Source organism: Lissotriton vulgaris, chromosome 6 (assembly GCF_964263255.1).
Source record: "Lissotriton vulgaris chromosome 6, aLisVul1.2, whole genome shotgun sequence".
Classification (NCBI taxonomy): domain Eukaryota; kingdom Metazoa; phylum Chordata; class Amphibia; order Caudata; family Salamandridae; genus Lissotriton; species Lissotriton vulgaris.
In genome coordinates this window covers 1,726,621,482-1,726,646,525 of record NC_141694.1, presented here as the reverse complement: position 1 = coordinate 1,726,646,525, position 25,044 = coordinate 1,726,621,482, and the positions used below count along the sequence as shown (strand labels likewise).

General features: G+C 44.0%; 1 protein-coding gene across 1 annotated transcript in view; it reads right to left on the bottom strand.

Annotated features, from left to right (window-relative positions):
- The window catches only part of FAM177B (family with sequence similarity 177 member B), a 108,574-nt gene that overhangs the window by 62,569 nt on the left and 20,961 nt on the right, over positions 1 to 25,044 (bottom strand). Inside the window, exon 2 of the mRNA XM_086927947.1 lies at positions 14,581 to 14,727. Within this exon, the coding sequence (XP_086784073.1) occupies positions 14,581 to 14,727 (147 nt within the window). The remainder of the gene's footprint in view (positions 1 to 14,580; positions 14,728 to 25,044) is intronic.

Sequence of the window (25,044 nt, the reverse complement as noted above, 5' to 3'; positions counted from 1 at the left end):
GCCAGAGACCCGCCACAAAGCACCGAGTCAATTCTCACGTGTAGTGCATGGAGGGCTGAGTAAAAGGAATAATCCCTGGTATCCCTGTGCTGTTCCCGCCACATGTCCAGCAACCCCCACCTGTCCTGCCAATCCTTCCTGTGCATGGCTAACTTGCGTACCGGGGAATCAACCAGGGGAGGGTGAGACCTGTCCAAGACCACATCCGTAATCGAGTTAAAATCCCCCCCCCCCCAGGATCACCGGGCCCGCTAGGAAAGAGGCCAAGGACCCGGAAAGGTCATCGAAGAATCGGGCCTGATCAGCATTTGGCGCATACACACAGCAGAGAACCACATCCCGACCATACAACCGTCCCTCCACCGCCACAAACCTGCCCTCAGGATCCACCACCTGATTCAGCACCTGAAACGGTATCCCCGCTCTCACCCATATCAATACCCCCCTAGCATACGCTGAATAAGTGGTACCAAACACCTGACCCCGCCATCTTTTTTGCAATGCAGCACATTCCTTTTTTGTCAAATGGGTCTCCTGTAGCATGGCGATCTGGACCCCCTTCTCACCAAATACGCATGTACCTTGTGGCGCTTGACCATGGTGCGCAACCCCCGGACATTCCACGTTAGGCATTTTAAGTTAGGTAACGTCCCCATACCAGCAGTGAACAATCCAAGTCAAACATTGCCAGTTCGTACCCCCACCACAGCAGTTGCCCCCCCGAAACAAACTCTGCAAAGGAAAACACCCCAAACCCCACTCCCCAGGACAGAGCCTACAAACCCAGTGTCAGCCCCGATCCATACCTCAAACCAAACACACATCCCTCTAACCTGTGGTCGCCACCACAGAAGGCCTTAAGGGCCCTAGGGGGGTGAGTTATCGCCGACCCCAGCTTGCGGAGCCCACGCCCCGCGCTCCCCATCCCATCCTGCCAATGCGGCACCCTACCCGGCGACCCACCCATCTCCAGCAGGATACCACCCTACCAAAAGATCGAGTCCAAGTCCCAACGCAGCCTCAACCGTGAAAAATCCCATCAGGTGTCTGAGGGGTCACCACCGGCCCCTTCGAACTCTCCGCCTCTGAAAGGTCCTCTCCCGTCCTGCTGCCTTCGCCGCCAGAGTCCGTCTCCGCCAGTTCACTTCCCTGCTGCGACCTCGTAATGGGCGCCGTCGCTGCAAGCGCCTCTCTCTTGTCCGCAGCCATTTGGGCCTCCCGTTTCTCCCGCTGGCGCCTATTACGGGACCGGATTCGTTGTGACTGTCTGACCTGAGGTGGCTTAGGCCGATCTCGTCTACTTTTGTGAGACCTATCCGTCCCCGCTCTGTATGACTCCAGCCACTGCCATGCTTCGTCCGGGGTCTGAAAGAAGTGCGTGGTCTCATCCAGTATGACCAGCAGCTTGGCCGGGAAGAGCAAGGAGTATTGGATGCCCTCCTCTCGCAGTTCCTTCTTCACCGCCAGAAACGATGCCCTATTCTTCTGGACCGCCTGGGTGTAGTCCGGGAAGATCGTAACCCTGCTGTTCTACACCTCATACGGGCCCGATGCCCGAGCCCTCTGGATGAGGAGGTCCCGGTCCTTATAATGGAGGAGCCGCACCACCATCGGTCGGGGAGGGCGGCCAAGCCCTGGCGGGCGAGCCGGCACCTTGTGGGCTCGTTCCAGGGTAAAGAAAGGAGTAAGCCCCTCTGGTGCCACCACAGTTCGAAACCAGTCCTCCATGTAGGCCACCGCATCCTCCCCCTCAATTCGTTCCGGCAGGCCTACGACCCGTACGTTGTTTCTCCTATTGCGGCTTTCGGCATCCTCCGCACGTCGTTCCAGTGAGTCCAACCGGGCCAGGATATCTGTGACCTTATGTTCCACGGTCACCACCGACGGTTTCAGGTCCAATAGCAGTTGATCATGGTCCTTGACCTTATCCGCCAGCTTCGCATGGTCCGCTCGCAATAGCCCCAGCCCCGTGGCGACTTGTGCAATGTTCTGCTGCAACGCCTCCTTGGTCGAGGTGATAGCTTCCAGTATGGCATCCAGGCGCCGATTCAGTAGTTGCTCCTGGTCCAACATCGGCGGGGGGGTCTCGCCCACCTGGGACAGCGCGTCTAGGTCCCCTTGTCCGTGCTCCTTGGCCGCCGGCCCTCCCGTAGCCGCCATCTTAGGGAACTGCGTCACAGGCTAGGAAACTCGCCAGGTCCCTGCACTCGTGGGACGGGGCGAGCTTTCCAATAATGTACAGGATCAAGTGCCACTGCCGGTTCCCGCAACTCCAAGGACCAAATGGGCCAAGCGGGTTAGCACCGTCTGACTTGCCCCCTCTAGGGTCGGGGGAAGGAAGGGAAGGAGGAGGGGTAGCGGCCAGCAATCGTCCCCGATGTCCGAGCAGTGCCAGGTTCCCAGTCCCCCGATCTTCAGGACTGTCGCCACAGCCCCCACAGCATCGATCTCACAGTAGTGGGACCCCCCACCAGTCGGCACCAAGGCCACTCAATGTCGAGGTCCGGAGCAATCGGCCCGCTCCGCCGCCATTTTATTCTCACTCTCAACGACACCTCGGCCGTCGTTCATCGAGGTCTCCTCGGGGCCAGCGGTCCCACAGCAACCTTCCACCGATGCCCAGTCGGTCCCCTACACTTCGTAAGGCAGTATCATCGACCACGGGTCGCCCGGGGTGCAGGAATCAGGAGAATTAGCGGGATTCCACGCGGAGCTGCGAGCTCACGCCGCCATCCCGATCGGCGTCCAAGCCACGCCGCCACGTTTTTTCAACTGTTCTTAAGCCATCCTCATCGTCTTGTGCACGTGGCAAAAAGGGAACAAGCATCCCTGTACCATCTTAATTGCAAAGGAGGCATGGCACCTTGTTACCTCACTGGTGTAAACTGATGAAAAAAAAGACACAGCAAGTGATGGCACTGGGCACCTTACACACTGATGCTTTAATGCACCCGAGACTGGCAATTGATACATGGAGGTATGAGCTCCTGAAGGCATCCTGATATGGAGGAGAAGAGTTCAGGCTAAAAAAGTGGTGTGGGCAAAACAAGAGTCTGTTTTCTAAACGGTTCTCCTCCTTCCCTGCCTTAGAGTATGTTATTTTGGGCAGCATTTTGTTCAAGATTGCTCAGGCCTCACCCATAAAGTCTAATCTCAGAGTATGTCGGGCCCATCTTCCAGGGGTCTCTAATGGAGGAAACATATAGATATATTTTATAAAAGTCTCACATATGGTGAGATTAAAGGTTGTATGACATTACAACGCATGCTTTTACTACGCATGCCTTTACATCGCATGTTTTACAACGCATGCTGTTACAACGCATAGTGTTGAGGGGTGCTGGATAGTGAATAGTTTAATTTACTATTCAAACTCCAGTCCCCGTGGATAGTAGGGAAGGTGTTGGATAGTAAATTAAATCTAATCCCTATCCTAGAGCGCCCCCCCAGCGCAATGCGCTGTAACAGCATGCGTTGTAAAACTTGCGATGTAAAGGCAAGAATCGTCTGGTGGTTGATGCAGAATGCTTTAATTGAGAGGCTTCTAGCACTGGGGAGCCAGTGCAAGGCCTTTAGAACAGGGACAATGTATCCACTTGTGCTCAAACTTAGCACTTGTCTAGCTGCAGCTATCAGGATTGGAATCCTAGAGTGAAGCCCTATTCCACAGCTGATGCATGACAAGACTGATGTCAGGACAGTGTGGAGAGTTCCAGGTCAGGTGAAATCCTGTGTAGGGTTCTCGTGATGTAGGGTTCTCCTGTGTAGGGTTCTCAAGATGTAGGGTTCTCCTGTGTAGGGTTCTCAAGATGTAGGGTTCTCGTGATGCGCTTTTGATCCCTTATGAGCTGAGGTTGAAGAGAGGTGTTAGAGCTGTAAGTTCTAAATATCTACAGCCCGGTTAAGTCTGGTTCTGATGATTTTACATCTTTCTTGTTATCTGGGTTATATCAACATAGGTGTAACTCGCAAGCGTGGGCGATTTACTGAACTATAGAAGTCAAGACAAATAGACAAGAAATCTAAGAAAGTGATCTGTTATCCATGAATGACGCCTGCTTGAGTGCCGCGCTGAAAGAATCCAGCAGGACGAGTTGGATTCTTTCTGGAATTTAAGACTTAATACAATTAAGGACAGTTCTATGGATTTCAGGGTCACTTGGCCTTAGGAGCAGGGTTAAAAAGAATAATTAAGGGGTAAAGTGGAGTGTTTCTCCTCCGATATCTTTTTTTTTATCATCTATAATTACAGTTATGTTACACGATCTTTGTTTTTATGCTAATTTTGCAGCTACTGACAAAGCATTTACTCGCATTGCCTTCATTTGCTCCTGTTAATTTCTACCAATTTTTTAATCTATCACCTTCCAGGCCTCTCTGGAAGTATATTTTGAGCCCATGATCATTTTTGTTTAAGCCGGATACTGATTATATTAATTACTTCCTGATCAGCAGAGAAGCAATCACATTCCTGAACCATTAAAGCCCAGGAACTGAATTTTTCTTTTATGACTGATATGAATCTGTTTTACAGACCCCATGAGGCAAATCTCCTTTTCTTGGGACACAGCACATTTGATGCTGGTGCAGGGCTCTCCGCTGGCCTTTACTGCACAGGTAAAGCGACAGAGGAAGGTCTTTCTTCCTTAAAGCAACAACACACTTTCATACTACTAGCAAAGGTAAATTTATTTGAGGTTCTGCTCTCTGTCTTGACGCAGAAATTAGCTTCTATTCCCTCATAAGGAAGAGAAAGAAACAAGAGGGTACCCAACTCCCAGATAACACGGCTGTAATCATACTTACTCGGTCTTCCTCCCTTTCTTTGGAACTTAAAACGTGCCCTTTCAACCTACAACATGTTGTCACGTATTTAAGAAGTGGGGCTTATGGGTGATGTTTTCCACTTCTCTCCTTTTTCGACCATAGGAGAAGCCCATCTTTTTAGTTGAGAAACAGACGGTCATCCTTGTTATGACACCATAGGAGAGACCCAACTTATCAGTTAAGCAATAAGAAGGCTCCATTAAGAGGGGGGTGGTCTGGATTGCGCAAAACAAGTGTCTGAAGATCTGACCGGAACTCACAAGGAAGAACTGCATCAACGAACAGAAGACTAGTCACAAGTACAAAATGCACTACAGAATGTTAATACACTTATTAACAAATGTTTACTCGCAATAACAATTATGACTCTTTTCTTGGAAATGGGTATGCTTGGCCCTATCCACATGAATATTTTCATACACCGTGCTTCCCAAATTTGCAAAGTTCAAGACTGTGCGATATAAAAAAAAACACATAAAGATAATACAAGAGAAACACTAACTAGTGTGCAGAATTAAACGCATTCAGATCCAATCTAAAAGATGATGACAACAAACTATTCAGGCAGCAGTGCGGAACGCAGACAGTAAAATACAAAACAGCTCCAGGCAAGCACAGGAAGAGACTTTGGCAGTAGACAAAATGTTCAGCCCCTCCCGGCTCTCATCTACTCTCGGCTTGGTGTTACTGTGCCCTTCTACTCCCACCACCTCGGTAATAATTGTGGGACTGCTTGCTTAATCGCGTCCAGCGTTAGAGACACATCACGCTTGACGTACTTTCATGAGGTACTCGTAAACAGAAGGAAGGTAAACTTGTTTTGCAATAGAAATCGAAACGGAAATACCACAGCCGTGTAATGAGCACAAACCATCAGGAAGCACTGTTTTCATTTGCTGGGTTACTCGAGGATGGGCAACTTTTTGTTGCTAGAGAGTATAATATGGTAAACATGCTTCTTTTGTGTCACTTTCAAGTTGGTTTTTAAAAGAAGGTGCGTTTGTATTTTACAAACACGCTGCCTCCTGTCGCGTTAGCAGCGTGGGGCCAGTGCCCCAGCTGCTTTCCTCCTGGCCCCCCACCGTGCCCCCTCACCAAGAGTATTAGGCAAAGCAGAGAGTAATAACACAAGTAAAACAAGCGTGAGCGCCTCGTGCTGATGAGGAGAGGAGGAGGCAGCAGGGGGAGGGAAGAGAGGAGGGGGCCCGCGCCTGTTTCCCTTGCAGGAGCAAGCAGACGGAGCCATCAGTTTGTTACAAGCAGATAGTTTCAAAGCTCGCTGCCGCAAAAGAATCGCCAAACATGCACGCGTTGCCATTGAAAGCAATGCAACGCTTGCACGTTTTTGGGGCCCAAACTGAATTGATTACTGAAGGTCTCCTCCTATGCAGCGCATGCGCGCTGCGTAGGCGAGACCTAAAAACGACTGCATGGCATGCGATTAAGAGTATGATCACAATAGAGTTAGACTGGCCGACAAGGCAATCTGGCAGAACCAGAAAGTCTGGTCTAACAGGTCAGTGTGTTAGACTTTTTTTGCTGTTTGTGGCCGTTTTATGGTTTGGTAAACCATTGTTTACTGTTGATTTTCATAGAACCACAAACATTTCCTGAAGTAAGTACAAAATAATTTTGTCGCCCATACCATGCAAAAAAACTATACAGGTTTCTGCACAAGTTCAAAACTGCACCGATTTGCATAAGTGGCCCACTTTGTTTTCTTTTGGATTCAGTAACGGAGCCACTTTTATTTTGGAGGCCAGCCTATTTTCTGTCCCAGTCCGATCCTGGACCACAATGGCACCTACAAGTAGAACAAGAAACGCTGTTGTCCAATGTCTCTTTGTGGGACGTCTGAGACAAGACTGGTACAGAGACATAACAGTCAATGAGGCAACCACATGTGGTAACCCCATGAAATTCAAGACTAAGCATTTGGTCATCCACACAATATTTACCAACAAAAAGATGTGATGTTGTCAACACATAACACAACGCTAGTAAGGGATCTTTGTCTTTCTAATGAACACAAGGTCTGGGAGGCAGTGCAAAGTATTTTTCAAACATGTGTTGTACGCATGATATTGGAGTTATTTAAAATGCATTTAATATAGGTTTTGAGCATTTGTTTACAAGGCCTGGTGGGATGCCTAAAGAATGTAAACACTTAAGATGAACTCCTCTAATCAATCTACTCATTTCAAATCTGCTTCTGAAAACGTAATCCTTAATCATAAGAAGTACATTCCGCTGTTTATTTGTATGTGTATGGTTAGGCCCATCACTTAAACGTAGCTAAAGTCAGAATCAGAAAGCAAAATTGCTGTAGTAAAAGGGTTATTGCTGTAGTAGCATTGACGATAGCAGTCGTACTAAGGGCTGAACTAGTCCTGTTCACTGCGAGTTTATAAATTGAAGAAATAGAAACTTCTTGAAATTAGCAAATTGCTACTTTTCTGGGTGGCTCATCCCTGCACAATGCCTCACTTTACAAGAGTGGAGATGATAACATAGGACAAAAATGAAACATTCATAAAATACATAAAAAAATAGAAGGATTAATTTGTTTTACATAATAGAAGGGTATGCGTTTGCTCAGTAAATACGGGTGATTGATAGAAAGAGATAATAAACTACGGAATATATAATAAGGAATGCATGCTTTAAAAACAAGCTGAAGTCCTTACAGACACATGATCTAGCTCCTTTGATGACGTGTGTGTGTCTTTATTAAGGTTTCCCTCAAGCCGAGCAAGAGTCAAGAAACTTAATCAGAAATATCCAGATATAAAGAAATTTCCGCAACGTAAGGTCTGCACTAAACTGGCATAAGTCACAACGATGGAAAGTTAATTTAATTGTTTCTTTTTGGATGCTTAAAGCAGTTTCTAATCCGTCATCTTCACACAACATCTTCTCTTGGAATTTAAGAGCGAGTCCTAGTCATATTAAAACGTTGTCATCCTGGCACAAACGTGAAGAGAAATGCAGGTCTAAAAGGATGAAAATATCTGTGACTCACGCAGCCTTGGGCCATGCATAGAAAATACACAGGATTTCACATTTTGTAACGCAGACTCAGTATCTGGTTCTCATAGGAGTGGCTGCCACAGGGGAGCAACTGGCACCAAGTCTATTAATAGAAATCACCATGGTGTGATCAGTTGAATTGTGGATTTCACTCCCACATCTGCTACTGTGATATCCCATCTTGTGAGGCTGTGATGCTCATCCTAGCATTAAACCGAAAAAAATAGTTATTCCCTCGAAGAGAGCTATTGACCTGTGATCTCTTGGCAATATATAGGAACAAAGAAAAAACTAAGCATTTAGTTATATTCATACAAATGTATTCCTACTGTTTTGAAATAACAGTAGTAAGGTAATAACAACGAAGGTAAGTGTTCCAAAATATTGCTTGGTGCACGTGACTGGTGACAAAAAGTGATAATTGGTGCACTTGTGATGTAAAACCAACAAAGAATATAAATACACTGTTGACTGTTGGGCGAAGTCATTTAAGAACAGCAAAACCCTATCAATGAAAGTTCTGTTTGTTCATTCCATATTAATTCCAGTCAACAGAATAGATCGTCAACGTTTTGACCCACTAAGACAACTTCAACAGGGTCTTCATCAGGACTAGTGAATGGGAGCAACCCCTCGAGCCATCCATGTCGTATATAAAAAGAATTTATCAATATTTTAGTGGATCACCAAAAGGGTAGTCTGAGACAGACATTGGTTCCCAAATGGGGTCTGTGTTGCAGAATGGAAGTGCAAAGTGGTGAAGGGAAGCTGCTCCATATCATCTTCGATTAATTTGGTGATCAAACAGCAATGGGGCCCCCCCTTTTGGTGGGTGAAACCCAACTGCAAGAGAGCGGAGACAACTATGAGAGCTGTTTAGCTGCCAGCTTTTCAAATAGCTTTTCCAGAGAACTAAGCAGTATGATAGGGCAATACGTTGAGTGTGGCAAGCGTCTAAATCTTTTTTTTTTTAACAGTAGCAAGATTACTCGGTCTACCAGTTATCAGTTATCCTTTTCGAAATGGGCCACTGTTAGGGATCTGAGAATCATGACTGGAGAGCGACCATATGGGAAACTAGACTTCAAACACATTAACAATCAATCAATCTTCCCTTTGCTGGTCAGTTTAAAATAAGCCCAACAGTTCTCACCTCAGGTGGTACGACATAATACAGAAGCACTGCAAGAGGATTATAATGCTTCTTTAACAATGTGCAGATCTTTTGGGGGAAAGTACAAATCTTTTGGGAGAAAAGGCCTTCATTGCAAAGGCCATGGTGGAGGCTATCTAGTTAGTCAGAAATCTTGAGTTGAGAAAAGAGTTAAGAACTGCAAAGATTTGACAAGTTTTCAGCCAAATAAAAATGAATTGATAAATGTTCTGCTTCAGCTGCATATAGGATTCTGTTAAATTGTTCTGTTGGTTCTTGTAGATCCTAAAAGTTTCCTATGAAGTTGGATAACGAATTGTATCATATTCACATACATTTAAGATGTACAGCTGGTTTTCCTATCCTCATCCATGCCCAATCTAAGCCACTGCAGAAAATCAACATGTAAAGGGTTAGGAAAAATAGAAAAAAATAAAAGTATATTTTTTTATTCCATGAATGTCTTCCCCCCCCCCCCCCCCCTCTACACTTCCTGAGATAATGGGTAATGTTGATTTCTGTTGCCAGACTTACTGCAATCATTTAGGTATATGTTTGGAAGGGCAGATAATTATGGCAAAGGTATTCCAAAAGTCTGTAAATACCCACAAACATTTGGCTTTCTGGCTGTTTATCTTATTTGCACTGTATTTCCATAGCCACCTATCTGTTACTTCACTGGAACCCTACATCTATTTTTAGTTGGCACTCTTGGATTCAAGAAATCTTCAGCCATGGCAAATTGCCCATATACTTAAGCAAACCCCCTGTATGGTAAGCAGGCTTTGTGAATCTTGTATCAGGTTTGACTGAAGAGTGTAATTCTCAATACTTAAATCTGACAAAAGACAGAAAGAAATGCTGTGAATCAGGCCCTGTATCTTACAGAATGAAATTGTCTCAGTATTCTTTTCACTAAGTGGTTAGGCAGTATTATTTCGAGGGCATCCGTCAGCCCAATCCAACATTGCTCTCACTTTCCAGGGATTTGCAACCAACCAATTCACAAAGGTTTTAGAGATTTTTAAGATTAAGGCTGATGCTACATCGATGATGTCTTATTGGGATGTTATGTTCAATCAACCTGGACACATAACCAAGATTTAGACCATATTCCATTTTCCCATTACCGAACATCAATACTAAGTGTTCAGTTTCATCGGTCTAGCCCATCCTCAAAACACATCTTTCTTTTTTTAGAAAAATTTGAGATTTTTTTCTGTAAATCAGCATAGTTCCTACCTACTGATGAACAGTGGCCAATATGTGCCAAAGGGCCCAACCAACTCTTCTTTAAGGGGACCAAGACTCCTGAGTTCCTCCCACAGGCGCTGGTTTAGAAGGCCATTGAAAAACTGAATGGGCTCCAACACTGGCTTCTGCTTGCCTTCGCCTTTCCTTCTTCGTGAAGGAGCCCAGGCATTTATTATGACACGGCCAAGGTTGAGGTTACGTACAGTATCGCTGTGATATCTCTGTGGGGAAGAATGTCTGCACTCTATAAAAACCTTTAAATAAAATAAAGTATGCTCCAGAGCTGCACATGTCATAGTGGAGGCTGGGACCCATTCAATGTGAGCTAGCCTATGTGTATTGGGGCGCTTGTCAAAAGCTGCCCTCATTGCAGATTGTACACAGCTGTGCTCTCGCAACTACAATAGGGTAGCAAAACTCAGTACAATGACAGATGTGATACAATAAATAGAAGCAGATCCTTTGGTGTTTTTCTTGTCACAGCAAGATGACGATTTAATGTATCCAGACTTGAAGAACAGTCACAATAAGCCGACACGTGTTTCGTCGTGTACAGATGAGTCAACACGACTCTTCAGGGCTTTAGACTCAAATCAAATAAAAAATGAGTCGCGAAAAGTCTGGTACTCGTAGAGATATTCTGTATGGGTAGACACTGAGAGTGTATGTGCATGTATATTAATACATAGGACTCGTACATCAAGTTGGTAAGGCGCAAGAGAATTATCTTACTGCTATGTTCCGCCCAGTAGGGTAAGTAAAATTTACCAGAGTTTTGTTCTTAATACGGGTGTGTGTAAGGTAGTACCGGGAGGGGATCCATTTGTCGAGGCACCTACGAAAAAACGGGTACATTTTCTCACTCGCGGTGTGCGGTGGTGCGGTATCCCTCCTCTGATGTTTCCCGGTCCCCGTCTTCCGTGAACGGACCATTCACGGAAGACGGCGACCGGGAAACATCAGAGGAGGGATACCGCACCACCGCACACCGCGAGTGAGAAAATGTACCCGTTTTTTCGTAGGTGCCTCGACAAATGGATCCCCTCCCGGTACTACCTTACACACACCCGTATTAAGAACAAAACTCTGGTAAATTTTACTTACCCTACTGGGCGGAACATAGCAGCAAGACAATTCTCTTGCGCCTTACCAACTTGATGTACGAGTCCTGTGTATTAATATACATGCGCATACACTCTCAGTGTCTACCCATACAGAATATCTCTACGAGTACCAGACTTTTCGCGACTCATTTTTTATTTGATTTGAGTCTAAAGCCCTGAAGAGTCGTGTTGACTCATCTGTACACGACGAAACACGTGTCGGCTTATTGTGACTGTTCTTCAAGTCTGGATACATTAAATCGTCATCTTGCTGTGACAAGAAAAACACCAAAGGATCTGCTTCTATTTATTGTATCACATCTGTCATTGTACTGAGTTTTGCTACCCTATTGTAGTTGCGAGAGCACAGCTGTGTATTGTTGTTAAGTCTTTGACTTTTTTTAGACGGTTAAGGGTGTTTGCCGTCTGCTCTTCACGCACTACTATTCGACTTACCTACCACACACACTGTAACGTATTAATTGAGGTAGAGCGCCCCTAGCATCTGATTGATCTTAAAACCCCAAATTGCAGATTGGAGACCCTGGATTTTTCAAAATAAAATACCAGTGGACGAATTGTAATTATTCAAGGTATTTTTAATCAGTTAAAATACTTTTAGTCATATTGCTGGTGCACGCTCTGTTTTAGAAAATTGCTTCCACAGAAACAATAGTGTCCCTTCTCCCTTTCTTGGGTGCTATCTTGAAGTTACATTTCGCCACACCTTAAGTGTCACTCAATTTTGATAACTTACGCCGCCTTGTCACACCGCAGGGTCCTTGATGGCCTCTGAAGCAGGAATTGTGACAAACTGCAGGTGGAAGGCATGGGAGACTGAGGGAGAAAGAGTCTGAAAACCTATTACTACTAAGGCAAATGCAAATGGAAAAAGGATGAAATATTTTTAGCAGACAGCTCTGGCTGCAAACCGCATGCATTGTCGGTGTTGTGGTGGCGGAGGGACCATGACTTTTTTTTGAGGAATTGTTGAAATCACACAATCCAACTGCATGCTGCACTTGAGTGAATAACACAGCTACACAAATTAAACTGCTTCGGAGCTCTTCTTTTCTGGCTGGGTTAGGGTGTTACCCTGCTATAGGGCAAGCTTTGTGACAATTTGTTTTTCATTTTCATTTGTGGTTGGGTGTCTGCCAGGAATAATTAAAAAAAATACAATTCAAAATGCACACAATACCACTGTTTTTGCAGTTCATATCTACTGCATACAACAGATGTTACTGTATTACCTTACTTTAAAATTAGAACTCTGTCCTGTTATGGTGAAGGCAGGTGAGGGTATTCTTATATTGCACGCGCTAAGGTCTGTATCTCTGGGCACTTGCATGCAGAAGTAAGGTGAAAGGAAGAGAGTCTTGGGTTACATTCCTGCTCAGCAGTACCAGCTTTCTGCTTTGTCATAAATAATGTTTTTCTGCTCTGTGAGACTCGGGTTCTAACTTAATGCCCATCCTCCAGTCCTTGGCCTTCTTGCCGAGCCTGCCCACAGAGGTTCACATTTTTGCAGCACTTTTGAGCCAGAAACCTACAGTGCCTTCCTTCATAGGTCCCTGCTAGATGGCAATAAAAATCTAAATGTTACTAATTGCTACCGATTTCATATCTCAATTTAATCATTGACATCAAGAAACTATCCTCTTGCGTGGGTTTAGGGTAGTGCTGCCTGCTCCCTAAAGGAATGTCCACAGGGTATGCTCTCCACGCAATTCACGAGTACTTCTGAGGTCCACTGGTGCTTCCCTTTATCTCTGGGGAAATGATTCATCGAGTCCATTGGTTCTAGCTCAGTGACTGCAGCCAGCTTTAGGTCTGCAATCTTGCCAGCCGGGTCTGGTGGCTGAGTGGACCAATGCATCCACTGTGGGGCCTGTGTTCGACCTCATGGTGACAGGTTCAAATACCGGCAGGTCCACTCAGCCTTTCAACCTTCTGAGGTCGATAAAATGAGTACCATTGAGTAGGATAACAATTAACATCTGCTATTCAGGGCCAACTTACCCTTCTGGGTGAACGTGTGCTTTACAAATGCACATGTTATGCTATATCTTATTTTGTTCATTGACAGCAAGACACTACCCTCCGGGGTGGGTATGGTGTGAGCTGTCTGTTCCTTTAGAGGAATGTCTACAAGGTATACTCGCCACACTATTCCAAAGATACTTCACAGATCCACTGTTTCTTCTCTTAATCTCTGAGAAAAGATTCACTGAGTTCATTGGTTCTAGCCCAGTGACTGCAATTGTAGAATGTCTGCAGTCTTGCCATCAACATAATGGTCATTTTAGGGTTGTTGCACCATTATTTGTGAATGGCCGAGCAGGCTTAGGCCACTGGTTTCTGAATGCAGCAAGACTGCAGGGTTTAAACAAAGGTCTCGGCCACAGAATGAAGGTGCTGCCCGGCTGAAACCTAAGGGCATCTCTACATTATAACAGTTCTAGAGAATTGCTACAGGGTCACCTGGCGCGGATGCCAGATTACAATGGCAATTGTTTGTTAAAATGAAAAAGCAAAAAAGACCGGGTCTTAAGCCGGAGTGGGCCAGTGCCAAGTGAGCTAGTTCAGTGTGTGGTGGCTGTGTTGCCTTGACCCTTTCTGCAAACCAGACCATGAGTGCTGGAGTACCTCATGAGGGCCCTTTCAGAGTCTGTATCTTTTAGCCAATTTAAATGAGAATTGTGCTGTAAAACCCACTATTAAATCCCATTTTAAAATAGTCGTCTCAGGGAGGAACCCCCTTGACACCACATTGAGGAATGCAGGCTCACTCACTTTGATGCTCACTGTGACCCAGTCTTGGGTGGTGGCCATGCCAGCAGTGGTGGAAGGAGACCGTGCCACTGGAGAAAGTGGCTCATGGAGGTATTGGAATTATGCAGTGAAAATGGAGGAATTGCATGGAGACAGTGGGGAATGCGAGCACTATCCTGCCCAAAAAAAGTGTTTGGGCACCTGCGTTTTATCTATTTATTTACCAATTAACCAATGGTGATGAAGATTCAAGAGTTCAGAGACACACACCCACACCACCTCTAAAAGCGGATGCAGGGTCATCTCGAAACAGGAGAGCGTCTACAAACAGATAAACCAGGTTGCAGTGGATTTAGGCATGAGGCTGCTGCTTGTAAAGTCATGATAGTTGATTTTGACTCAACACTCCATAAACAAGAATACAGTATTAATCCTTACTGTGTCAACTTTATGGAACTCTACTGCTGCTGCATCATCTTCCTCCTCCTCTGTGCTGTACTCTTCCATGGTTTCCCCACTCGAAAAGTGAATTATCCTCCGCGGGGACTTGGGTAGTTCCAGGTCTTCATTCTCCAGCTTTTCCTGCTGAGGAATGGATGCCAACAGTTCTATTAAAAACTAACTTACCAAATTCTAGGTTCAATTAAATGTATTTTCCAACTAAAATTAACTTTAAAACGATGAACCCTTCAACAGTGCAACGTGCTAAGAGTTTTATTTTTGCTTTTCTTGATTTCAAAAGGCGACCATGGAATTTCCAGAGGTTTGTTCTGTAATATTACCAAATATCAGTGTCAGAATTCATATTACAAAATATATGCTTCTTATATTTACTGGTGAGAACAAGAAGACAATGTGTGATTGTATTGGTTCATGTATGTACCCGGTGTCACTAAATATATATATTTTTTTATTCTTTTTATTGAAACTAAACCGCTCCATCAAAAAAAACATCAGGTAGCAGTGGAAGTGCAGTGGTACATAAACAGTAAATGATTAGAATAAACCCGTCGTCAGCGGACATAGTAACGGTCTACCCCCAGGTCATGCCCCAACAAATTACAGGTGGGTCCGCTAACCCGGCCCCACCTCCCTGCCCAGCCCCCTCTCCCTGACCAGAGCCCTCCCCCTGTCCTCCCTCCCACCGCAGCCCCACCACGGTGTGTTCCGAACCTGTCACCAGCCGAGGCTCATGGGTGTCACTAAATATTTAGCTTTACGACGATCAACACATCTTTGCGGTTTGTGTAACTTGTACGTCCAATTGACTGCATAATAGTTAATGTTAAAGAACTTATTTTATGACTGTGTTGTTTAGGATCCCATATAAATTGTAAAGCTTTAAATGGATAAAATATTCAAATACATTATTGTGCAATTACATAGTTACAACATATTTTTGAAAATGTTATAACAGGTCTACAAAATTCATTCAAAACACCCTTTTGAATGACTGACTAGTGTCCTTCCACTGCTCACTTTTAGGGAACTACTTTTTTTCCTTTTTAGTTAAGCACTCTGTTGTAACTAGATTTATCTCCTTTTAGGTTGCTCAGCCAGTATGAGTGAGATGTCTGCATGGAATGTTGGTGTGCGTGATGTCAGAGTGAATAGAATGTGTGTGTGCCTGGTGTGTGTGGAGAATGTCAGTTGGTGAGTGAGGGCTGAGCAACATCCATCAAGCTCCTGGTGGGACCTTATACTTATCTTACTGAAACCAACTAATAAACACCTTTACTTGGATCAATTACCTGGCTACCTCTACATTTAATACTCTTTTATTACAACATTTTGGCGACGTTTGGAGAACTTACAGCGTGCTACATCCTATTTACAAGGTACCTTCAAGCAATACAAACCTAAAAGAAGAATTCAATTAAGGTAAAGGATTTTTAAATTACAAATATTTTCTTCATGCTACCTGGCACTCCGAAACCCCACCAGTGACCCCGAAATCGGTCGCCCTAAACTCTCTTACGTGCCAGGTCTAGCTCAAGTACTGTACTGTCTACAAAATTCTTTAAATTCTTTAAAAGATTATTGAAAGCCTGGGAATGACTGTTATGACTCTCACTTTCTGACTCCCAAGCATAAGGGAAAACGTGTGCTGCAAAGGGAAAAGAAATACAAGTGAATTCCTTCAAAATACAGTGATTTGATACTGTTATCTACGGAGTCTGACAACCTTTCTTGCTACAAAAGAGAGAAAGAAAACGACTCGCTTTCTTTTAAAATTCGCTTGTGTGGAAGTTTGAGAACAAGGAATTTTTACAAAACTGTCCTATGAGTACAATACTGTTTGCTGCACAGAGGGAAAGGAGTCATTTCTATTTCAAAAAGTGATTTCCTTTTTAGTTTTATCGTGTGAAAGTCTGTATGAGGCATCTTACGTTTTTTCCCAACTGCCAACTGTCTTTCACACGGAGAGCTCCTTCCTCGGTGAAAGCCATCCTGCTTATGATGACGTTTGAGAATCTTTGACAAGTGCGTGCAACGTCATTACGATCTTTGCCAGCCATCTCTCTGACGCTCTATTGGAATTTCACTTGTCAGTACGTCTTCACGCTTTCATTACAAGTTCCCCGCTTTCTCTGACAGCGTGAGACAACTCGCTGCTGAAGACGCTTTGCTGCGCTGACGCGCCGAGAGCCATCCGGCCCAGCGTCAGAAAGCGTGCCGCCATTTTGGAGTAATCTCGTACTTTATTCTTGCCAAGCAGCCTTCAGCACTAAACGTGCTGTTTGTCAACATGCATTGTGGCTGTCAATAAAGTTATAGTGATCGTGTCTCTATCTGGTGCTATCTCTAGTGCTGCCTGCTCCCCGTCTTCATCTGGATGCATTTCGGAAGCTCACTGGTGACCGTACGGATGGATTTGCGCTGTGGAGACTTTGACATCTCCTTTGATAAATGACTGAGAGAGCAAGTTTTTCAAACCCTTATTGTTCGTGTAGGAAGCCTTCAACATCTCGGGTGAAAGAGTTCGCTCACCGGAGTAAGTACCCATCAAAAGTGCAATGAAAAAAGAAAAGGCTTTGGGACTAATTGGAAAGATGTATCGATCAAAATGGATCTACGGTGACAACTTTATTTATTTTAGTTTATTGTGTTTCAATGCTTCTCATATTGTACAGTGTTGACTATAACCTTTTCGCATCCTGTAAGTGGGTGTTTCGGCTTATTTGATTTGTGCTACATTTTTCGACCTAGACACTTGTGAAGCACTAGCATTATTCTTTTCTCTGGTGTAGTTTGCGTAGGAGCTGGCTCTCTTTACGTTTCTTCAAATTCTTTAGTGTAGGTGGTGCGCACACCTTTTCACTATTGTTATACTACACTAGCAGTTTTGTTGTGCTCAACTTTCTACTCTTGTAGTATAATGGGTCTTGTTCCAATGTGTTTATGCTTTCTTGGGGTTGTGTTTCTACCCTATACGTTTTGATTTTATAAGCTGGAGTATTATACATTTATGCAGCATTTTGATGCTATTATGCCATAATTATTAAGCGTGCAAGTAGTTGTTGCTATATGTAAGGTTGTGCACTTATTCTAGGGTCTAGTGTTTACCCTTTACATTTATTGCTATACGTAAGGTTGTGCAGTTATTCTAGGGTAAAGTGTTTGCTCTATACATTTATTCTTGGGTCATGTTTTTACCCTAAATATTTACGCTACATTTATTGATGCTATTTTTATGCTCCTTTGTGGTGGGTTTTTACCCAATATATTTGCGCCTTAGGGCAATGTGATGTGTTCTTTTTCTCTTCTTTCCTTTTCTTTTCTTTTCTCTCCAAGGGAAGGGGATATGTGCCATGTTCTATAGTTTATCCTTTGCTTTACTTGTTCTTCTTTCTTTTTCTTTTCTTATATGAACTGTCCGCTTAATTGCATTTGCATCTTTCAAGATTTATATGAACTGTCCGCTTAATTGCATTTGCATCTTTCAAGATTTATATGAACTGTCCGCTTAATTGCATTTGTATCTTTCAAGATTTATATGAACTGTCCGCTTAATTGCATATGTACCTTTTCAAGTTTTTAATTGATTTATTTAATTGCTTTATGTTGCAAGCATTTCTGTTTTTTCCTGTTAAGAAAAGGAGATATGTTGTAACTAGATTTATCTCCTTTTAGGTTGCTCAGCCAGTATGAGTGAGATGTCTGCATGGAATGTTGGTGTGCGTGATGTCAGAGTGAATAGAATGTGTGTGTGCCTGGTGTGTGTGGAGAATGTCAGTTGGTGAGTGAGGGCTGAGCAACATCCATCAAGCTCCTGGTGGGACCTTATACTTATCTTACTGAAACCAACTAATAAACACCTTTACTTGGATCAATTACCTGGCTACCTCTACATTTAATACTCTTTTATTACAACACACTCCATAAGAGTGCATGTGTTTTCCAGCTCTCTCCCTTTTTTGCTACTCCTGTCCCCCTCTGTATTGCTCTCTCCCACTCGCTCTAGATTTCCCATGTGCTTCTTCCTTAACCATCCGACACTCCACGTTGTTCATTCGCCTCGTGCGATTCTCCCACGCCCGAGTTGCAATCTCCCTTGTGTGCTGTATTTCCTCTCCTCTGGCTTCATTTTTAATTTCTACCCACTCCCTGTTGGATCCGCCACCCGCTTCCCCAACCTAATCCAATCTTGTCCTCCACTTCACCCACTCAGTTATTTAAAAATATATATTTTATTATATTTTTTGGAGGGCCAGGCAACAAATTGCTGCCAGCCCTTCACAAAAGCGCAGTTTTGCACTTAAATTGTCTTTTTTTTAATTGACTGATCTAAGTGATGCCTACCACCTTACATCGGTCAATATTAAAAGAAAAGAAAGTAACAATCACATAATTTTGCGGGCTCGAGCATACACACACATACAGAATGAAGCGACCAGCGACAGTGGCAGTGATGCTCCAAAGAATTGCACATTAAATTCAAAGAATGGAAAGAGCCATTTTGCATGTCAACTAGTCAGTTCGCCATTCTACACAACACAGCACTTCCGGCATTTGTTCCACCCAATAGAAAGAAGAAACCTTCAAGGGACTTAATGTGCTACCAAAAGGGATAGTGGACTGATGCAAAAAGGTGAGATGTTACTCCCAAAACTAGGCACATCCACTACAACTAAGTACACAAATGACTTGAACCTGATTCCGAAAGGAAATGCCTGAAAGTCTCGAGCTGCACTTACTCTTACATTTAAGCAAAGTGGGTTTATCTAGTGGAGTACCTGAAGTCCGGCCACGCACACAGTCTAGATACACAAAAGAGGAAATGTGAAGGCATTCTTGCTGAGTCACATTCAGAGCAAACAATTTGCTCCAGGTGTTCCTCATAATAGAGTGCATCTAGTGTATCTGTTCATAGCAATTATGTCTATATAAAAGTCTGAGAATAGAGCAGTGTATTTGTGGCTAAAAGCAAAAAAAATGTCCTCGCTTTAAATAATTACTTTAGTAACTGGACGGAAACAGAGTTTCCAAATTTCACGCTGAAAAGTCGAAAAGTCACACTTTTCTTCAACAAAAACAAAAGCAGAGCCTTTATATTGGGGAAGAGTTCCACATTTAAACAAAACGGTTAACAATCAATATTAGTGTTTCAGACAAGTGTCCGACCCAGAATTCCCAGGAGGACAGTCTATGGCCAAAATATTTTTTTATGAATCGCATTTTACACAAGATTTGGTGTATGTGAAATTGTAAAAGTGAGAGTACCTTACACAGAGTATCAGTGAGGTACTGAAATGTTCCAGAAATGTTTGACCCACCCTTAAATATCCAGAGACTGAAAATATTTTTGTGGTACAACAAATATCCAAGCAGGGCTCAGATCGAAGCAGAACAACTGCAAACCAAAACAAGACGTTTCTTCTCCAACATGCTGCAGTAGATCATAGGTAGTGGGTTTTTTTAAGTACGTCTTGTTTACACACCTCCATTATTAGGGCAAGATTTACATGGATTAACATATTGGGCTTGGACTATAAGCCTGTGTAAAAGATATCAATGGCCACACCAAGAAGGCCTGAGTATGTTAAGTTTTCTCACGAATCATTCTAGCAAATGAGTACACATTAATCATGATGTTCTAAAACCTGAGATGAACGTTTGGTTGCCCCCCTAGCATTGATGTCCGTTCGGCTCTCGAAGCGCTAGCATTCATTGATTTACTAAGTGTCATGCTGCCTCTATAGGTTTGTCCAGTTTACAAATAAATATATTGGAAAAATGACTACAATTGGGCAGGTGTTTTATATTCTCATACACATTAATGCAATATCCCAGATTCATGTATTTATTGTAACCAACAATTGGTTGTGACGCTTTGAAAATAAATACTGAATGTATTGGATCTGTGTTTACATCGGATTGAATAGAGATACTTTGATGCCACCTGAATGTGTAATCTGGTAGTGTTATAAGTTCTCTGCCCAAAGAAGGTTGAACACTTATAGATGGTCACACGCAACTTCAAATCCAGGTTATATCTGCACAATCACAGTTTAAGGGAATACCATGATTGCCCCATTAGGCGGGCATTAGATTAGGCTAGGTAGGATGGGCTATCAGTTAAATTTATTTTAGTATCTCCCTTTTTATCGTTGTATTACAAGCAGATGTAAAATATTTAACTGGTACAAAACACTTTCAAAGGTTGTTACTTCAATGTGCTGCTAAAAGTAGGTTATATACTACTATTAATGGCTGATGTCTTCGAGAATTCAGAGTGCTATTTAAGTGCTGCATTACACCTGTTCCTTTAAAAGACTGTCAGATCAATGCTTGTAAATTGTGATTGAAGGATCGAGTATGATGAAGGGGGTGAAACTATCACACTCCATTAATTATGTGGTGAATAACCTAACAGCACACAAACCAACAAAGACTCCATCACAGAAAACAAACATAAAGGCACACCTTAGTTCCACTTAACGAAAATATTGTTCTTTAGCAAACAAGCATGCACACAAAGGGACTGAGCGATGTACAGATAGGAAAGAGGGAAGAGGGAAGATAGATGTATCGATGCAGTTTCATTTCCAGCTAACCTTTAGACCATTTTCAGACAAAAAACGTTTTGAGGAAGAGGAAAAATTGTTTCCGATGCCTATTTAAATCTGGGTCTCGTCTTGGAGAATTTACTTCTACTGGGTGATGGAATATCACATTCTCCATGCACTACCAGTGCCCTGTTTGGAATAATCACTGGCAGGTATCACTGCAGTGCTAGAAGCATATTCTACCCATCCTTTGCCGCTTTGCTCATTCATTGATACATACATCTGCAATTCAGTACCTTCATATTTTTATAACCACCATAAGACACACTTAGGTTTTTCCAGATTGCTCTCCTTTCCAGGAAGTACCACAGGCCCGACTCTCAAATCTATGTGTCAATTTCACACACACACAAGAAAATACTTTTTCAGAAGTGGCAGTACTTTTGGGATTCAGGAAAAAAGGCTTTTAACACATAAAATATTTTCTCCAAATTAGGATTTTGTGTGAATAAATCCAAATGCAGGAGTTTGACAATAGTCCAGACACATCTCTCCGACATCTTCTCAAATACATTTTTTAAGATAACTCAGCCTGTGATCAAGTCAGAAGCAAAACCCTTTCCCGGGTCGGAAGAGAACACCACCTTAATGGGTGGTCGTAAACAGAAAAGTGTTTCTTCATGGGGAAGATTATTCTGCCTATAAAAAGATTTTTAAAATATGTGACATTACTCAAAGGTGACAGCATTTCCCCATGCATAATGGCAACACATAAACAATTGCAGGTGGAAATGCTTTTTAAATGTGGGAAATCTATATCTATACTAATATAATAAAGAGAGAGCCAAAACCTTTGAGGCGGGTAATCTCAGGAACCACAGCACCAATCACAACACCCAATACAGCGTTGGAAAGTGCAGTTGCAGTAGAAGGACATAGGCTATGCAGACGCCCACCATATACATTTAAAAGGTAAAAGAACTGTGCCAGCAAAGTAGTCCCTTGTGGGCGTGTCTGCGTTGTGCTGTGGGCGTCTGCTGGGGGCGTGACAAACGCTGGGGGAGTGTGGTACGTTCCGCCCTTCATGCCATGTCTCATATCATGTGCTAATCCCACCCTGCTCCCTTTAAATACCCCTGCACCCCATATTCATAACCCACCCTTACTCCTTAAAATACCCCAACACCCTTAAACACTAACCAATCTTAACCCTATAAATATACCCTGTGCCCCAAAACCCAAACCTATCCCTAAACCCTAAAAATACCCCTGTACCCCAAAACCCAAACCTACCCCTGAACCCTAAAAAATACCCCTGTAACCCCAAACCTAGCCCTGAACCCTAAAAATACCACTGTACCCCAAACCCCAAACCTACCCCTGAACCCTAAAAATACCACTGTACCCCAAAACCCAAACTTAGCCCTGAACCCTAAAAATACCACTGTACTCCAAAACCCAAACCTACCCCTGAACCCTAAAATACCCCTGTACCCCAAACCCCAAACCTAGCCCTGACCCCTTAAAATACCCCTGTACCCCAAAACCCAAACCTAGCCCTGAACCCTAAAAATACCCCTGTACCCCAAAACCCAAACCTAGCCCTAAACCCTAAAACTACCCCTGTACCCCATAACCCGAAACTATATCTGAACCCTTAAAATACCCAAACACCCCAAAACATATACCTCAGTACCCCAAAACATATACCCCTATACCCATACTTACCTTATCCAAACATTTAAAAAAAAAACATGCCTTTACCATTCATGCATTTACAACGAATTTCGTTGTAAATGTATGCATGGTAAAAGCATATAAAATGTAATGACATGCGTTATAATGGCATTGCGGAGTCATGGTACTTTCGTAATGAAAGTATGCGGAGTTGTTAGACCTGTCTGCTTCTGGGGAGACTCTAACCATTATTATTTATTTTTGTCCCCCTTAGCCTCCCAGAATTTCTATTTTTATTTTTACATATGTCCATCAGGAATTTTTAATGCTGTCAGGGGGCTAGGTGTTCCTTGGCGATGACGCCATTTTTCCCTCATAACCTGTGAGGCCTAGTCAGCCCCCTTGAAAATCTAGGGATCTCCAGAGACCTAAAATGGTGTCCACCAACTGCCATAACGGACACTACTGGAGGACAGGTCCATAGGATAACATTAGGGAACTTTCTGGAATTAACTAGAGACTTCTGCAGGTCTCAGGCCACCCTATATAAGGCCAGTGACCAGCAGCCATTTTGTGCTGACCCAAGAGTGGAGGAGTGAGGCAGTGGTGAGAGGAGGTGGACACACTGAGAGCAGCTAGTTTGTCTCTGAGGCTGACAGTTTCTTCAGAGGGTTGTTCCCCCTTCAGCCTCTGACCAATCCCTCCCCCTACATCAACTAATCAGAAGGAAAGCAACCGGTGTGTACAGGAAGACCCTTCTTAACCTGCACCCCAGTAAAAGCTGACAGGACCTTCCTTCTGAAAATCATTCTCACATCCCCTGCCCAGCACTGCACCTACCAGTGTGACGAAACAGCTGTGGACCCCTTGAAGTGCCTTGGTGAGGTTAGGGGACTGTGGAGCCTGTGGTGACCTGAGGAGCGAAGGCGCCGTGTGTGCACATCCTTCCTGAGGACCCGGTGTGGGAAGTGTCTGAGGAGAAGCAGCGGCGCTGCTCCGATCGGCGACGGGACCCCGGGGGCACCGGCCGCGTCAATCGAGGAGGTAGGCGCTTCCGCGCATGACCGGCGTGTAAACGCTTCTGTGGAGGCAGGAGGGGCCTAGGATCGGGCAGGCCCAGAAGAAACAGAGCAGCGTCTCCGTGGAGAACAGCGTCCTTCCTGAGAGCAGGCGCGCAGAGGCGGAAGAAGAGCGAGCGCTTCCGCGCATGCCCGGAGATTCAGCGCGACTGTCGGCTCGGCTGAGGAGGCGCCGGAAGGATTCCCGGAGCGCCGCATCAGCCACATTTATTCCCCCCGTGCTCGAGCGCTATCTGTGAAGCCAGCGCTCGAGAGGAAGACTGTCCGGCCATCCCCTAGCGTCCTGCTGAATCAGTGAATCATCGCGCTGAGCTGTAACGAGGCCCCCTAGTCCAGCGCTGACAAGTAGAAGCGCGCTTGGGCTGAGAAGGTCAACAAGGTTTCCCCCACGCCAGCAACAGGAAAGCAGCTGGTTGGGGAAGCCCAGGAGGCGGGTGCCATCTAAAGGCCTGTGGACTGTGGCGTACCTGCCACCAAGACAGTAAGGAGAGTGGGAGTGTGGAAAGAAAGTGCTGGGCACTAGGGTGTAAAAGTTAAAAGAAACCTTATCAGTTCTAACATCAAACAAGGTGCCCTGACCATTTTAGTTCTCTTAAAATCCATACTGTGATATAGTAGATAAGGGGATAGAGAGCATAGCCCTGAATGTGATAAAATAACCAGTGAATTGGCAGGTTTTATTGGTGAAGTATTGTTGACATTGTGTATTAATGTAAAGTAACCCTGCATAGTGTGAAACTAATGGGATTCTCTTAATTATACAAAGAGTTACCTTTATTCATTACTGAATCCTTGACAATAGAATGTGTTTTACTGCCCTTTTTCCACAGCAAGAAGAGTGAAATGTAATTTCTCAAAGCAAAAGTGTAATGTTTACTCCTGAAAGAAATTGATGTGGTATCCTGTATGATTTGAATCCAAAGAGACATATTATTTTTATAAAAGGTAACGGTATTTTTCCAAACAGTGGTGTTGTGTCTTCATTTTAGTGGTTCATCACTGAGTTACTGTGAGTGAGACTTGTAAGTACTTAACCAACGCCTTGAGTTAGCTGTAGCCACTACTTGCCAAGCTACCTTATGTAGACTTGGGTAATCTAGGTCCAACAGGAGTGATTGTATGCGGAAAGAAAGTTG